General features: G+C 42.1%; 1 protein-coding gene across 2 annotated transcripts in view; it reads right to left on the minus strand.

Annotated features, from left to right (window-relative positions):
- The window catches only part of plxdc1 (plexin domain containing 1), a 119978-nt gene that overhangs the window by 68237 nt on the left and 34863 nt on the right, over positions 1 to 16878 (minus strand). For both annotated transcript variants that reach the window (XM_055922185.1, XM_055922177.1), the window contains exons 3-6: positions 11693 to 11836; positions 11420 to 11489; positions 2371 to 2493; positions 1989 to 2107 (exon numbers count right to left, since the gene is read on the minus strand). In XM_055922185.1, coding sequence (XP_055778160.1) covers positions 1989 to 2107; positions 2371 to 2493; positions 11420 to 11489; positions 11693 to 11836 — 456 coding nt within the window. The remainder of the gene's footprint in view (positions 1 to 1988; positions 2108 to 2370; positions 2494 to 11419; positions 11490 to 11692; positions 11837 to 16878) is intronic.

Genomic DNA, 16878 nt, shown 5'->3' on the forward strand with positions numbered 1-16878 from the left:
TTACATACCCTACATTACTCATCTCATATGTATATGTATATACTGTACTGTATATCATCCACTGCATCTTGCCATCTTTATGTAATACATGTATCACTAACCACTTTAAACTATGCCACTTTATGTTTACATACCCTACATTACTCATCTCATATGTATAGACTGTACATTATACCATCTACTGCATCTTGCCTATGCCGTTCTGTACCATCACTCATTCATACATCTTTATGTACATATTCTTTATCCCTTTACACTTGTGTGTATAAGGTAGTAGTTGTGGAATTGTTAGGTTAGATTACTTGTTGGTTATTACTGCATTGTCGGAACTAGAAGCACAAGCATTTCGCTACACTCGCATTAACATCTGCTAACCATGTGTATGTGACAAATAAAATTTGATTTGATTTGATATTGAAAAGGGCAATAAGAATTGTTCCTCCCGAGTAAAACCATCTACGTGCTCTGAAGAGGCACATGAGAAAGTACACGTTCAGAATGTTGACACACACTGCTTTGCTACGTTCTCTGCTCCCAGGCGATTGGTTCGTATCTGTCGACCTTTAGGACGCTTACTTTCACATCTCAATACACCCTCCTCACAGGAAATTTCTCAGATTCGCTTTTCAAGGCCTAGTAATCTACAAATTTCTCGTACGCCCTTTCGGCCTCTCACGGTCACGTCATGTTTTTACGAAGTGTACCGAGGCAGCCATAGCCTCACTCAGAGAAAGGGGCATTCGGCTGATGACGTACATAGACATTTGGCTGCTGTGTGCGCAATCGAGACAAGAGGTCTTAGAACACACTCAGCTACTATTGGAACACCTGACATTTCTAGGTTTCGGAATAAACACAGCAAAGAGCGTTCTGATTCCCACGCAAAGCTCGCCTTTCAGTGGAATGTATAAGAACATTCCAAGATTGCCTAGCACTGTTTCGCAGAGGGAACCTGGTCTCTTTCAAAACATGCCTGAGACTGCTTTTGTAGTCATCCCATTAGGACGTTTGAATATGAGAGGCTTTCAATGCTGGGTCTCTTCTCTAGGTCTGAGCCCAATACGTCACAAACATCTCCATAGACTGCATGGTACCACTGCACTCCTGGAGACACCGCAAGTTTCTGTCACAGGGTTCCCAGATGGGCACTGTTTTATCCAGAAAAGTAGTCACAATGGACGCGTCTCTCTCGGGTTGGGTTGAAACTCACGAGGGCAGAACAGTGTGGGGACCCCATCACCGTTCTACTCACAAACTGCCTGGAACTCCTTGCAGTGTCCCTAACATTAAAGACATTCCTCCATTTCTGGAGGGTTGTCATGTTCTAGTCAGAACTGTTGTGGCTTACATAAACAGACAAGGGGGACTGCAATCCCCTCACTTATACACACTGGCACACAGACTGATTATGTGGAGCAGTGTGCATCTCCAGTCACTGAGAGCTACTCATATACCGGGAGTACTGAATCTGGGGGCAGATTTACTTTCCAGTGTTCAAGTTGAACCATTCACTTGGCCCGTGAATGGTTCAACTTGAACTCTGCCGGGCTTTCCCAAAATGTAATTTGCTAGAGCCTCATCCACCAGGTCCCTATGGCTTTACAATGATGGTGAAAACTTGGAGAAATGTTGGGGTTAGGTGGGTTAAAATATTTTAAGAAGTCAAAGCGTGCCCAGAGGGACATGTCAAAATGCTGAATTTTGGCACTTTAGCAAGTGTTTATTCATATGAAAAAGTCATATTTATTGAATTGTTCATGTGGTCACAATTTCTACATAAAACATCAAAAGATGCAACAGGAACTAATTTCTGGGAAGGTACTTTTCCTGTTCGCGATTCCCATGTTTTAATTCACCGCGATTGATCCGAACCCCAACTATTATAATGGCGAAGCAAATCATTGGATTCGTCAAAATATATGAAGTAGATAATCCGTTTAACAGTAAAAAAAAAGCCCTACTATAGTATATTGTATTAGAAAACTCACCTCTCTGTAGTTGAACGCGATCGTTCCATTGTTATGGAGAGCAGCCTGGAAGGTGAAGGTTCCCTCTGCCTCGCGCCCCTGAAGCCGCACCTTGTCCCATTGCACCACAAACACCTCCCCTAGCACAGAGCAAGGGTCAGAGGTCAACATTAAAGGTCACGTAAGGGCTCCCAAACGGCACCCACAAAATACAATCATCTAAAACCCTAATGAAGACAATTTAGCGGGTGAAACGTTTGTAAAATAAATTATTACACCGGAGCAACTAAAGTGTGCTACTTTTCCTTTTCTTTACCCCACACATACACTCCCACACTCACCCACCCACACACACACCCACCCACACACAAATATAGACATACGCACATACAAACACACTCACCATTGTCCATGTACCGCACTGTTGAGTTTTTTGAAAAACTGGGGTCAAAGTTGGCCATGAGGGGGGCGATGTACTGTGTGGCTGTCAGCATGCGATGAGTGATCTCCCCCGTGAAGATGAACCCTTCGAAAGGTCAAAAGTTCAAACATCAGAGGGACTGGGAGAAAGTTTTAACTTTCTACATTGTTATGTCTGGCACCCCAACAAGATGATACATAAAACAGGAAAACAGGAGCCAAAAGTTCAAACATAAAGAGACTGGAAGAAGCATGCCTGCACGAAAGTCTTTCATCATTCCACATTGTTATATCTGGCACCCCAATGAGATGATAAACAAAACAACAGGGCCCGGGGAAGCGATATACAGCCATTTCCTTGTACCACAGAAACCCAGCCATTCTTCACACTGAAGGACAGGCGAGGAGTCGGAAACTTTATTGGGACTTGATTGTTCAGAGGAGAGTTTTGAAAGGACACTTTGGGGACTTTAAAGGCTCAGTGCAGTCCCAAATATGATTTACCTGTCTTTTAAATACAGTGCCTTCAGTAAGTATTCATACCCCTTGACTTTTCAAAATGTTGTGTTACAGCCTGAATTTAAACAGATTCAATTGAGATGTGTCACTGGCCTACACACAATACCCCATACTGCCAAAGTTGAATTGTTTTTAGAAAATGTACACCTTAATTAAAAATGACAAGCTGAAATGTCTTGAGTCAATAAGTATTCAACTACGTTATGGAACGCCTAAATACTTTCAGGAGTAAAATGTTTCTTAACAAGTCACATAATAAGTTGCATGGATTCAGTCTGTGTGCAATAATAATGTTTAAAAAGCGTGTTTATTGGTTGGCTACCTCATCTCTGTACCTCACACACACAGTTATCTGTAAGGTCCCTCAGTCGAGCAGTGAATTTCAAACTCAGATTCAACCACAAAGACCAGGGAGGTTTTCCAATGCCTCACAAAGAAGGGCACCTATTGGTAGATGGGTAAAAAAAGTAAACATTGAATATCCCTTTGAGCATGGTGAAGTTATTAATTACACTTTGAATGGTGTATCAATAAACTCAGTCACTACAAATATACAGGCGTCCTTCCTAACTCAGTTCGACAGAGGAAGGTAACCCCTCAGGGATTTCACCATGAGGCCAAGGAGTTTAATGACTATAATAGGAGAAAACTGAGCATGAATCAACAACATTGTCACTACCCAATACTAATCTAAATGACAGAGTGAAAAGACAGAAGCTTGTATAGAATAAAAATATTCCAAAACATGCATCCTGTTTGCAATAAGGCACTAAAGTAAAACATGGCAAAAAAATGTACTTCATGTCCTGGATGAAAAGCGTTATGTTTGGGGCAAATCCAACACAACACATCAAATCAAATTTATTTATAAAGCCCATCTTACATCAGCAGAGTACCTCACATCACTGAGTACCACTCTTCATATTTTCAAGCATGGTGGTGGCTGCATCATGTTATGGCTATGCTTGTCATCGGACTAGGGAGTTTCTAGGTTAAAAAGAAACAGAATAGAGCAAAGCACAGGTAAAATACTATAGGAAAACATGGTTCAGTCTGCTTTCCAACAGACACTGGGAAACAAATTCACCATTCAGCAGGTCAATAGCCTAAAACACAAGGCCAAATATATACTGGAGTTGCCTATCAAGTCGACATTGAATGTTCCTGAGTGGCCTAGTTACAGTTTTGACTTGAATCGGCTTGAAAATCTAAAACTTGAAAATGATTGTGTAGCAATAATCAACAACCAACTTGACAAAGCCAAACACATTTTTAATAGAGTAATGTTCAAATATTGTACAATCCAGGTGTGAAAAGCTCTTACACTAAGCTAGAAAGACTAATAGCTGCCAAAGGTGATTCTAACATGAATTGACTCAGGGGATTGAATACGTATGTAATCAAGATACAGTTGAAGTCGGAAGTTTACATACACCTTAGCCAAATACATTTAAACTCCGTTTTTCACAATCCCTGACATTTAATCCTAATAAAAATTCCCTGTCTTAGGTCAGTTAGGATCATCACATTATTTTAAGAATGTGAAAAATCAGAATAATAGTAGAGAAAATGATTTATTTCAGGTTTTATTTCTTTCATCACATTCCCAGCAGTTCAGAAGTTTACATACACTCAATTAGTATTTGGTAGCATTACCTTTCAAATTATTTAAATTGGGTCAAACATTTCGGGTAGCCTTCCACAAGCTTCCCACAATAAGTTGGGTGAATTTTGGCCCATTCCGCCTGACAGAGCTGGTGTAACTGAGTCAGGTTTGTAGGCCTCCTTGCTTGCAAACGCTTTTTCAGTTCTGCCCACAAATGTTCAATAGGATTGAGGTCAGGGCTTTGTGATGGCCACTCCAATACATTGACTGTTGTCCTTAAGCCATTTTGCCACAACGTTGGAAGGATGCTTGGGGTCATTGTCCATTTGCGACCAAGCTTTTATTTCCTGATTGATGTCTTGAGATGTTGCTTCAATATGTCCACATAATTTTCTGTTCTCATGATTCTATCTATTTTGTGACGTTCACCAGTCCCTTCTGCAGCAAAGCACCCCCACAACATGGTGCTTCTCGGTTGGGATGGTGTTCTTCGGCTTGCAAGCCTCCCCTTTTTCCTCCAAACATAACCATGGTCATTATGGCCAAACAGTTCTATTTTTGTTTCATCAGACCAGAGGACATTTCTCCAAAAAGTACAATCTTTGTCCCCATGTGCAGTTGCAAACCGTAGTCTGGCTTTTTTATGGCAGTTTTGGACCAGTGGCTTCTTCCTTGTTGGGCGGCCTTTCAGGTTATGTGGATATAGATACTTTTGTACCCGTTTCCTCCAGCATCTTTACAAGGTCCTTTGCTGTTGTTCTGGGATTGATTTGCACTTTTCGCACCAAAGTACATTCATCTCTAGGAGACAGAACTTGCCTCCTTCCTAAGCGCTATGACAGCTGCGTGGTCCCATGGTGTTTATACTTGCATACTATTGTTTGTACAGATGAACTTGGTACCTTTAGGCGTTTGGAAATTGCTCCCAAGGATGAACCAGACTTGTATAGGTCTGGTCTTGGCTGATTTCTTTTGATCTTCCCATGACGTCAAGCAAAGAGGCACTGAGTTTGAAGGTAGGCCTTGAAATACATCCACAGGTACACCTCCAATTGACTCAAATTATGTCAATTAGCCTATCAGAAGCTTCTATAGCCATGACATAATTTTCTGGAATTTTCCAAGCTGTTTAAAGGCACAGTCAACTTAGTGTATGTAAACTTCTGACCCACTGGAATTGTGATAGTGAATTTTAATTGAAATAATCTGTCCGTAAACAATTGTTTGAAAAATCACCTGTGTCATGTACAAAGTATGTCCTAACAAACTTGCCAAAACTATAGTTTGTTAATTAACAAGACATTTGTGGAATGGTTGAAAAATGAGTTTTAATGACTCCAACCTAAGATCTTCCTAGATCTTGCCTCCTGGCCAAACTGAGCAATCGGGGGAGAAGGGCCTTGGTCAGGGAGGTGACCAAGAACCCAATGGTCACTCTGACAGACCTCCAAAGTTCCTCTGTGGAGATGGGAGAACCTTCCAGAAGGACAACTATATCTGCAGCACTCCACTGATCAGGCATTTATTGTAGAGTGGCCAGACAGAAGCCACTCATCACGAAAAGGCACAACAGCCCGCTTGGAGTTTGCCAAAAGGCACCTAAAGACTCTGACCATGTGAAACAAGATTCTCTGGTCTGATGAAACCAATATTGAACTCTTTGGCCTGAAAGCCAAGCGTCAAGTCTGGAGGAAACCTAGCACCAGCCCTATGGTGAAGCATGGGGGTGACAGCATCATGCCGTGGGGATGTTTTTCAGCGGCAGGGACTGGGCGGCAAGTCAGGATTGAGGGAAAGATGAACAGAGCAACATATAGAGAGATCCTTGATGAAGTCCTGAGTGCTCTGGAGCAGGTTCTCAGACTGGGGCGAAGAGTCACCTTTCAACAGAACAATGACCCTCAGCACATAGCCAAGACAACGCAGGAGTGGTTTCGGGACAATGTCCTTGAGTGGTCCAGCCAGAGCCTGAACTTGAACCCAATCGAACATCTCTGGAGAGACCTGAAAATAGCTGTGCAGCGACGCTCCCCATCCAACCTGACAGAGCTTGAGAGGATTTGCAGAGAAGAATGGGAGAAACTCCCCAAATACAGGTGTGCCAAACTTGTAGCGTCATACCTAAGACTTTACTTCAACAATGTACTGAGTAAAGGGTCTGAAAGCGGATGTAAATAGAATGATTAAGTTATTTATTTTTAATACATTTGCAAAAATGTCTAAAAAACAGTTTTCGCATATTATGGGATATTGTGTGTATATTGATGAGGGGGGATTTTTTTTTTTAATCAATTTTAGAATTAAGGCAAGCGTTCTGAATACTTTCCGAATGCGCTGTATCCACCAATTGTCAAGGTTTTGTTTTTGTTTTCAAAAAGGAAGAGATGCTAGTTTTCAAATTCATGATCTTTTAGATGTATATTCATTATTTTCACTGTAGGTGAATTGTGAAGTTTTTAGCTTATTTGAGTAGTAGCCATATATAAGAAAAGATGGATGTGTTATTTATCTGAAAGCAATCAGATATAGACGTTCATTGTCTTAGTATTATTTACTAAACTAAGGCAAATATGGCTGATATTTTTTATGTAAGTGTAGTCCGACATACAGTACCAGTCAAATTTTCGGACACACCTACTCATTCAAGGGTTTTTATTTAATTTTACTTTTCTAAAATAAACCCAGCAAAAAAAAGAAATGGCCCTTTTTCAGGACCCTATCTTTCAAAGATAATTCGTAAAAATACAAATAACTTCACAGATCTTCATTGTAAAGGGATTAAACCCTGTTTCCCATGCTTGTTCAATGAACCATAAACAATTAATGAACATGCACCTGTGGAACTGTCGTTAAGACAATAACCACTTACAGATGGTAGGCAATTAAAGTTACAGTTATGAAAACCTAGGACACTAAAGAGGCCTTTCTACTGACTCTGAAAAACACCAAACGAAAGATGCCCAGGGTCCCTGCTCATCTGCGTGAACGTCCCTTAGGCAGGCTGCAAAGTTGCATGAGGTCTGCAGATGTGGCCGGGGCAAAAAATTGCAATGTCCGTACTGTGAGACGCCTAAGACAGCGCTTCAGGGAGACAGGACGGACAGCTGATTGTCCTCGCAGTGGTAGACCACGTGTAACAACACCTGCACAGGATCGGTACATCCGAACATCACACCTGCGGTACAGATATAGGACGGCAACAACAACTGCCGGAGATACACCAGGAACGCACAATCCCTCCATCAGTGCTCAGACTGTCCGCAATAGGCTGAGAGAGGCTGGACTGAGGGTTTGTAGGCCTATTGTAAGGCAGGTCCTCACCAGACATCACCGGCAACAACGTCACCTATGGGCACAAACCCACTGTCGCTGGACCAGACAGGACTGGCAAAAAGTGCTCTTCACTGACGAGTCACGGTTTTGTTCGGAATCGCGTTTATCGTCGAAGGAATGAGTGTTACACCGAGGCCTGTACTCTGGATCCGGATCGATTTGGAGTTGGAGGGTCCGTCCTGGTCTGTGGCTGTGTGTCACAGCATCATTGGACTGAGCTTGTTGTCATTGCAGGCAATCACAATGCTGTGCATTACAGGGAAGACATCCTCCTCCCTCATGTGGTACGCTTCCTGCAGGCTCATCCTGACATGACCCTCCAGCATGACAATGCCACCAGCCATACTGCTCGTTCTGTTTGTGATTTCCTGCAAGACAGGAATGTCAGTGTTCTGTCATGGCCAACGAAGAGCCCGGATCTCAATCCCATTGAGCACGTCTGGGACCTGTTGGATCGGAGGGTGAGGGCTAGGGCCATTCCCCCCAGAAATGTCCGGGAACTTGCAGGTGCCTTGGTGGAAGAGTGGGGTAACATCTCAGAGCAAGAACTGGCAAATCTGGTGCAGTCCACGAGGAGGAGATGCACTGCAGTACTTAATGCAGGTGGTGGCCACACCAGATACTGACTGTAACTTTTGATTTTGGCCCCCTCTTTGTTCAGGGACACATTATTCAATTTCTGTTTGTCACATGTCTGTGGAACTTGTTCAGTTTATGTCTCAGTTGTTGAATCTTGTTATGTTCATACAAATATTTACACATGTTAAGTTTGCTGAAAATAAACACAGTTGACAGTGAGAGGACGTTTCTTTTTTTGCTGAGTTTACATTGTAGAAGACTAGTGAAGACATCAAAACTATGAAATAACACACATTAAATCATCTGGTAACCAAAAAAGTGTTCTTCATAGTAGCCAACATTTTCCTTGATGACAGCTTTGCACACTTTTGGCATTCTCTTTACCGTCTTCACCTGGAATGCTTTTCCAATAGTCTTGAAGGAGTTCCCACATATGCTGAGCACTTGTTGGCTGCTTTTCCATCACTTTGCGGTCCGACTCATCCCAAACCATCTCAATTGGGTTGAGGTCGGGTGATTGTGGACGCCAGAACATCTGAAGCTAGTTGAGAGAATGCCAAGAGTGTGCAAAGCAGTCATCAAGGCAAAGGGTGGCTACTTTGAAGAATATTAAATATCATTTAATTTCTTTAACAAGTTTTTGGTTACTACATGATTCCATATGTGTTATTTCATAGTTTCGATGTCTTCACTGTTATTCTACAATGTAGAAAACCATTGAATGAGTAAGTGTGTCCAAACTTTTGACTGTATGTTTCTAACTTTGGAATATAGCCAACTTTTGCAGCTGTAACATCTTTTGGACAGTAAAATCAAATCAAATTTTATTGGTCACATACACATGGTTAGCAGATGTTATTGCGAGTGTACAGAAATGCTTGTGCTTCTAGTTCTGACAGTGCAGCAATATCTAACAATTCCACAACAGCTACCTAATAGACACAAATCTAAGTAAAGGAATGGAAAAGAGTACACACATATAAATATATGGATGAGCATTGACAGCGCGGCATAGACAAGATGCAATAAATGATATAAAATACAGCATATACATTGGAGATGAGTAATGCAAGCAGTTTGTCTGTGATGTGTACGCCGAGGAACTTAAAACTTTCCACCTTTTCCACTGCTTTCCCGTCGATGTGGATATTGGGGTGCTCCCTCTGCTGTTTCCTGAAGTCCACGATCATCTCCTTTGTGTTGTTGACATTGAGTGAGAAGTTATTTTCCTGACACCCCACTCCGAGTGCCCTCACCTCCTCCCTATAGGTTGTCTCGTCGTTGTTGGTAATCAAGCCTACTACTGTTGTGTCGTCTGCAAACTTGATGATTGAGTTGGAGGCGTGCATGGCCACGCAGTCATGGGTGAACAGGGAGTACAGGAGGGGGCTATGCCCTTGTGGGGCCCCAGTGTTGAGGATCAGCGGGGTGGAGATGTTGTTTCCTACCTTCACCACCTGGGGGCAGCCCGTCGGGAAGTCCAGGACCCAATTGCACAGGGTGGGGTTGAGACCCAGGGCCTCAAGTTTAATGATGAGCTTGGAGGGTACTATGGTGTTGAATGCTGAGCTATAGTCAATGAACAGCATTCTTACATAGGTATTACTCTTGTCCAGATGGGATAGGGCAGTGTGCAGTGTGATGGCGATTGCATCGTCTGTGGACCTACATTTGGGCGGTAAGCAAATTGAAGTGGCTCTACGGTTACTGGTAAGGTGGAGGTGATATGATACTTGACTAGTCTCTCAAAGCACTTCATGATGACAGAAGTGAGTGGTACGAGGCAATAGTCATTTTGTTCAGTTACCTTTGCCTCCTTAGGTACAGGAACATCTGGAAGCATGTGGGGACAGCAGACTGGGATAGTGAGACATTGAATATGTCCGTAAACACACCAGCCAGCTGGTCTGCGCATGCTCTGAGGACGTGCCTAGGGATGCCGTCTGGGCTGGCAGCCATGGGAGGGTTAACACGTTTAAATGTCTTACTCATGTCGGCCATGGAGAAGGAGAGTCCACAGTTTTTGGTAGCGGGCCATGCCATGTTTGGTAGCGGGCCACTGTATTATCCTCAAAACGGGCAAAGAAGGTGTTATTGTTTGTCAGGAAGCAAGACATTGGTGTCCGTGTTGTTGGTTTTCCTTTTGTAGTCCATAATTGTCTGTAGACCCTGCCACATACGTCTCGTGTCTGAGCCGTTGAATTGCGACTCCACTTTGTCTCTATACTGACATTTCGCTTGTTTGATTGCCTTGCGGAGGGAATAACTACACTGTATTCGGCCATATTCAAAGTCACCTTTCCATGGTTAAATGCGGTTGTTCGCGCTTTCAGTTTTGCTCAAAAGCCGCCATCTATCCACAGTTTCGGGTAGGTTTTAATTGTCACGGTAGGTGCAACATCTCATATACACTCCTATGTACAGTACGATGTCAAAAGTAGCATGCTGTTCTGTACAGTGGCTTGCAAAGTGACAAATAAAACAATAAGACAGTTTTACCTCAAAAGCCTTTCATTCCAAGAATATAGAAATTATTGAAATTGTAAAATATATCCAAAACCCTCTCACAGTTTCAGAGGAGGAACTGCAGATTGTGAATGAATTAGTAATGGTGCTATAAATCACACATCCCTGTAATTCGGAGGCTTTGGGTCTGTAGCGGCTAACTCAACGGTTACCATTTTCAATCTTAATATTTAATTATGAAAAGCGATTTAGAATTCCATTTATCTGGAACCTACTCCGGAAATGGGATAATGGGATAATGGGATAATGGGATAAGCGCTAATAGCTTCTCTTGCTTAAAGTGTACCTCGAAGGAAACAAAAAAGGTGTTGGCGAATTTTAGGGGTTTAAGAATATATCTGTGTGGAAACAGTCTAGTTTTTCAATACACAATAATGTGATCCTGTTGGATGTGTTCGCATAGAAGCATTTACCGCATAGTGAAGAGACGGCTAGTTTGGACAGTTTTAGTAATATAAATTCAGTTTACCTCCTGTTGCTATGGTGATTTGTCTCAGGTAGTGTCCATAGAAGGGGAAGTCAAAGGAGAGAGCCACACGCTAGGAGGAGCATAATATCATATCAGACAGCATGTCAGTCATGATGGCAATGTCATGGTGTCAAAGGACTGCATGCAGGCCTATGTACAGTATTGTTTCTGTGCTCTTGTCTACGTCTCATTCTCCCACCAACTCTAACCACTTTGCATCTGTATGCGTATAGTGTGTGTGTGTGTGTGTGTGTGCATGCGTGCATGTCTCACCGCTGCCTGCCGGTGTGTGTTGGACAGGATGCCGTGCACTCTGACTTCGCTCTGTTGCACAGAGCTTAGGTCTACCCAGAGTTCCTCCATCCGTCTGTCCCCTGGCCCGTAACTCCTCCACCTGTAGTACCTCTGAGAGTCCTCCTGAGAAAGAGGGGGCTGATTAGCACAGAAAGCTTTTCCAGAGTTTCAATGAATTCACTGGTCAGTGGCCCAAGGCCTTGATTTGGTAAAAATGTACTTTGACTACATCACCATAATGCATTTATTACACATCTATAAGCATATCATGAACGTGATAACAGGTCCCAACTGCATTATTAAAGGTTAATGAAATATATCCATAGCATATGTATAGCGCATTCATGTTATGCAAAGCTCATATTTAGGTATCTTAATAGAGCACAGTGTCATCATTATGGACGTTCTCAAAAGTGTGCTTCTGCAATACCAGTGTTAGTGAATATGCAAAAAGGCCAAACGATGATTTGAAAATTATGCTGATATACAGTGCATTCGGTCATTTTCCTGTTGGAAGGTGAACCTTCGCCCCAGTCTGAGAGACTAGACAGGATCGAGGTAAAGATGAATGGAGAAAAGTACAGAGATCCTTGATCAGAACATGCTCCAGAGCACTCAGGACCTCAGACTGGGGCAAAGGTTCACATTCTAAGCACACAGCCAAGACAACACAGGAGTGGCTTCGGGACAAGTCTCTGGATGTCCTTGAGTGGTCCAGGAAGAGCCCGGACTTGAACCCAATCTAAACACCTCTGGAGAGCCCTGAAAAAAGCTTTGCAGTGACGCTCCCCATCCAACCTGACAGAGCTTGAGAGGATCTGCAGAGAAGAATTGGAGAAATTCCCCAAATACAGGTGTGCCAAGTTGTAGCGTCATAATGCTGTTATCGCTGCCAAAGGTGCTTCAAAGTACTGAGTAAAGGGTCTGAATACTTAAGTAAATGTAATATTCCTGGGTTTAAAAAAACATTTCTAAACATTTCTAAAAACCTGTATTTTCTCTGTCATTATGTAGATTGATGAGGACATTTTTTAGACTAAGTGTCACGCCCTGACCTTAGAGAGCCTTTTTTATTCTCTATTTGGTTAGGTCAGGGTGTAACTTGGGTGGGCATATCTATGTTTCTATTTCTTTGTTGGCCTAGTATGGTTCCCAATCAGAGGCAGCTGTTTATCGTTGTCTCTGATTGGGGATCATACTTAGGCAGCCCTTTTTCCCACCTTGTTTTTGGTTAGGTGCTGTGTTAGAGCTACAAAACTTTACATGTCGTTTATTCTTTCTTGTTTTTGGTGTTCATTTAATAAATTGATGATGCACGCCTACCACGCTGCACCTTGATCATTCCATCAACGAACGTGACACTAAGGGTGTAACGTAACAAAATGTGGAAAAAGTCAAGGGGTTTAAATACATTCCGAAGGCACTGTATAAAACACAACAAAATTAAGACACAGAAACCAGTTGCTTTCGTTTTGACAGCAGAGGAGCGGTGAAAGGACAATGTGACATCACGTCCGCGTGACAGAACCAGCATTCTTCTGAGCTATTTTTGTTATTTTAAAGGATGACTGCACTTCCAGATTTGGCCTTGTATTTGATTTGATTCATTAAGGATAGGGGGCAGTATTTGGAAGTTCGGATGACTGACATGCGCAAAGTAAACTGCCTGTTACTCAGGCCCAGAAGCTAGAATATGCATTGGTAGTTATTGGTAGTTATTGGTAGTATTGGATAGAAAACACTCTGATGTTTCTAAAACTGTTAAAATAATGTCTGTGAGTATAACATAACTGATATGGCAGGCAAAACCCCAAGGAGAATCCATCCAGAAATTTTGGGGGAGGTGACCACCCATTTGAAATGCCTGTCTATGGGAAAATCAAAGGAAATCCTCCCAGATTGCAGTTGCTATGGCTTCCACTAGATGTCAACAGTCTTTATTGGTATTGAATACACCATTCTCCGTCTTACATTTTATTGTTTATTTACATATTAGGGTACCCGAGTATTGATTAGAAACGTTGTTTGACTTGTTTGGACGAAGTTTATTGGTAACTTTTGGGATTCCTTTGTATGCATTTTGAATGAGTGGAACAGGTGGATTACTGAATCAAGCACGCCAACTAAACAGATTTTTTGGGGATTTAAAGAAGGACTTTATTGAACAAAACTACCACTGGGACCCTTGGGACTGCAAACAGAGGAAGATCTTCAAAGGAAAGTTATTTATTTTATCACTATTTCTGACTTTTGTGACGCCTCTGCTGGTTTGGAAAATGTTTTTAATGCTTTTGTATGTGGGGCGCAGTCCTCAGATAATCGCATGGTATGCTTTCGCCGTAAAGCCTTTTGAAATCTGACAAAGCGGCTGGATTAACAAGTTAAGCTTTTAAATGATGTATGACACTTGTATTTTCATGAATGTTTAATATTAAGATTTTTGTATTTTGAATTTCACGCTCTGCAATTTCACCGAATATTGGCGAGGTGGGTCACTAGCGCCCCACCTAGCCCAAAGAGGTTTTAAAGACATTCTCCAATACTTTGGCAACTTTCGGCTGGATGTGTGAATGTGTAGTTCATACATGCATAATCTATGTGCAGAATTACTGTCTCATCTCAATTAGCTACGAAATCCCTAGTTTGAAAGTAACTTTTCTTGAAGCTGTGCCGCACCATTTTCCTTACATTTCCCCCCACGTGGGCCAGCCCTCTGGCAATTCGAGTTCTAGCCAATGAGCTTCAGCCCCTCGCATTTGACTGACAGCAATCAAGATGCCTGCCCAGCGTTATCCAATGAGGTTACAGGGCGGGCCCAACAGCTCAGTGGACACAACAGACAGAGAGCAATAATGTGGTGCACATAACCACACATGTGATGTAGTACCCAATTTTCTGTGGGAACACTTTTGGCCCGTGCTTGTGACTTTCAGAACAAAAAAAATGTACCCTTATGATTCAACCCTGTGGGGATCTTAATGCACTATTGACCTCAGTGAGGAGGAGAATGGCTAGTACAGGCTATATATACAGTGTACACAAAGTACCTGAGAATCTCTAAGAAATGCTTGCCGCCATGACTGAATTCAACCTGAGTTGGTTTCGATGTGTGGTTTGATGTGCGTGTTCGCTGGTAGGAATAGTTAGCCAAATTATTTAACTAATTAGCTTCAGCCGGCTGGTGTGCGACCGTTGCAAAGTTGGTTTGACTTTGGATAGCCTATCTCCGTGGCTAGTTAGGGACCGTCAGTAAATTACACAATGTAGATGACAATATTTATGTCTTATTAAATGCTTTCAATATTTGTATTTGAATTTCTACAGACCTATTTGAATTTTAACATATGACCGGTTACAGGAAGCTATGCTTATGTCGCACGTCACTACTTCACAGGAGAGGCATGTGTTTTTATTTTTTTAATCAAAATGCATTTTTTGCTAGAAATGCCTTCTGGAACATGCAAACTTTCATGTGCCTTAATAACGAACTTGTACGCTATCTGTAAATACAAATACAATTGTTGGTTTAGACACAGAAAAAGACAGGAACCTTCCCGCTAGCCATGATTGTCTGAGATAATGGATGGACTGGACATGCCAAGTGATGAGTTCAGATTAGTCACGTAGCATGATTCTGTCTATAACATGAGCTGCTCAGCATGTGTAGATAATCCTTGCTACCTGACAAAATTAGAAGATATAGCGCTTGCCATGGATTACTGCAAAAGTGTTGCTACTGCTCTTAACATTCCTGTCCTGAATTTTGCAGGCACTATAGACAAAGATTAGTGGGAAAAAGTTGTGATGGACTACTTTCTGCACACGGTCAGTGTGAACCGGAGAGACTTGACACAACGCAGGCCAAACAAGCTGTACAAATAAAACAGAGTTAAAGGGGTTCTAGTCTGCTGTGAAACGTTCATCTATGTATATGGGTAAGAGTCTAGCTACATTTTCAAATTTGCCACGTTTCATTTTCATTGCAAATTAAAGCGTACTGTTCGCTAGCTAGCTAGTTAGATGTGTGATCTATGCAGTAATATTATTTGTATCTCAGAAAGCCATTTGCATTGCTTGCTATAGCCTAATGTTAGCTAGCTAGCTAAAATTTAACCTCGTTGGTTAGCTTTAGCTACCTGTAGATTCATACTACAGCATTTCATGTATGGTGGCTAGCTATGAAAATCCGTTTGTATTGCTATTAGTATGGTTTGGGATTATGGTTCATTGTTTAGCTAGCTAGATAACGTTACATGTCTAAACAAAAGACTACACTTTGCTAGATGATTACTCATCACGTTAGCCAGGTGTGTCTGGGGATGATTATGGCCATCTATTGAATTTCATAAACATGTGTACATGTCTAGACAATAGTGACCCACCCACTTAGCTAGATGTGGCTGGGGGGTGGTTATAGCATTTCTTTCACATGACCCATCAATTTAGATAAGTGTGTCTGGTAGGGGTGCGCCGACATATCCATATTCGTATCCGTCAATTGACAGTTGGATCGGAAAAAAACAAGTGCTTTAATATGCCTAAATAGATGTTGGCAAAGCACCTCCCTGCATGTTCTCACTGCAAAAAAAGCTGCAGATTAAGAGCAGTGCGCGGAGGGGTGGGTTTGTATGTGTGTCTGTCCTCAATTTACAGCAGGCTGCCAAGTTTGCTGTCACTCAGTCAGAATGCGCATTAGCGTTTAATCTTTCCCAAACCCTTGCCCCACTTGTTAGATATTATGCACATTGATAGCAAATGTCCTCGCCATGTTGATTTATCATAGTAACAGGCAGCAGCAATCTAAATGATCAGATCGAAAACATGCGAGGAAAAGTGTTTGGATGAAATTATGAAGCGAATGGACGGAGAAATACAGCTTCACTCCATCCAATCAGAGCAGCAGGTTCAACGTACAGCCCGCCCTTCTCTTTAGACAGTCAAACTAGCCAGTTGAGTTATTTAGACCACGCATATGAGTGACTCAAAGATAGTTCAGTATGGTTTAAAAACTCTGACATGTAAGAAACATGCTTGCTGGCACCCCCCCCCAATTTTTTTTTCTGATCATAGATAATTATAAAAAAATACTCTGATCATAATCGTGTCCATAAAATTGCCCATATCCGTTACGGTACTCGTTTGTCCGACTACTCGGCACACCCCTA

This window comes from Salvelinus fontinalis, chromosome 1 (genome assembly GCF_029448725.1).
Source record: "Salvelinus fontinalis isolate EN_2023a chromosome 1, ASM2944872v1, whole genome shotgun sequence".
Classification (NCBI taxonomy): Eukaryota; Metazoa; Chordata; class Actinopteri; order Salmoniformes; family Salmonidae; genus Salvelinus; species Salvelinus fontinalis.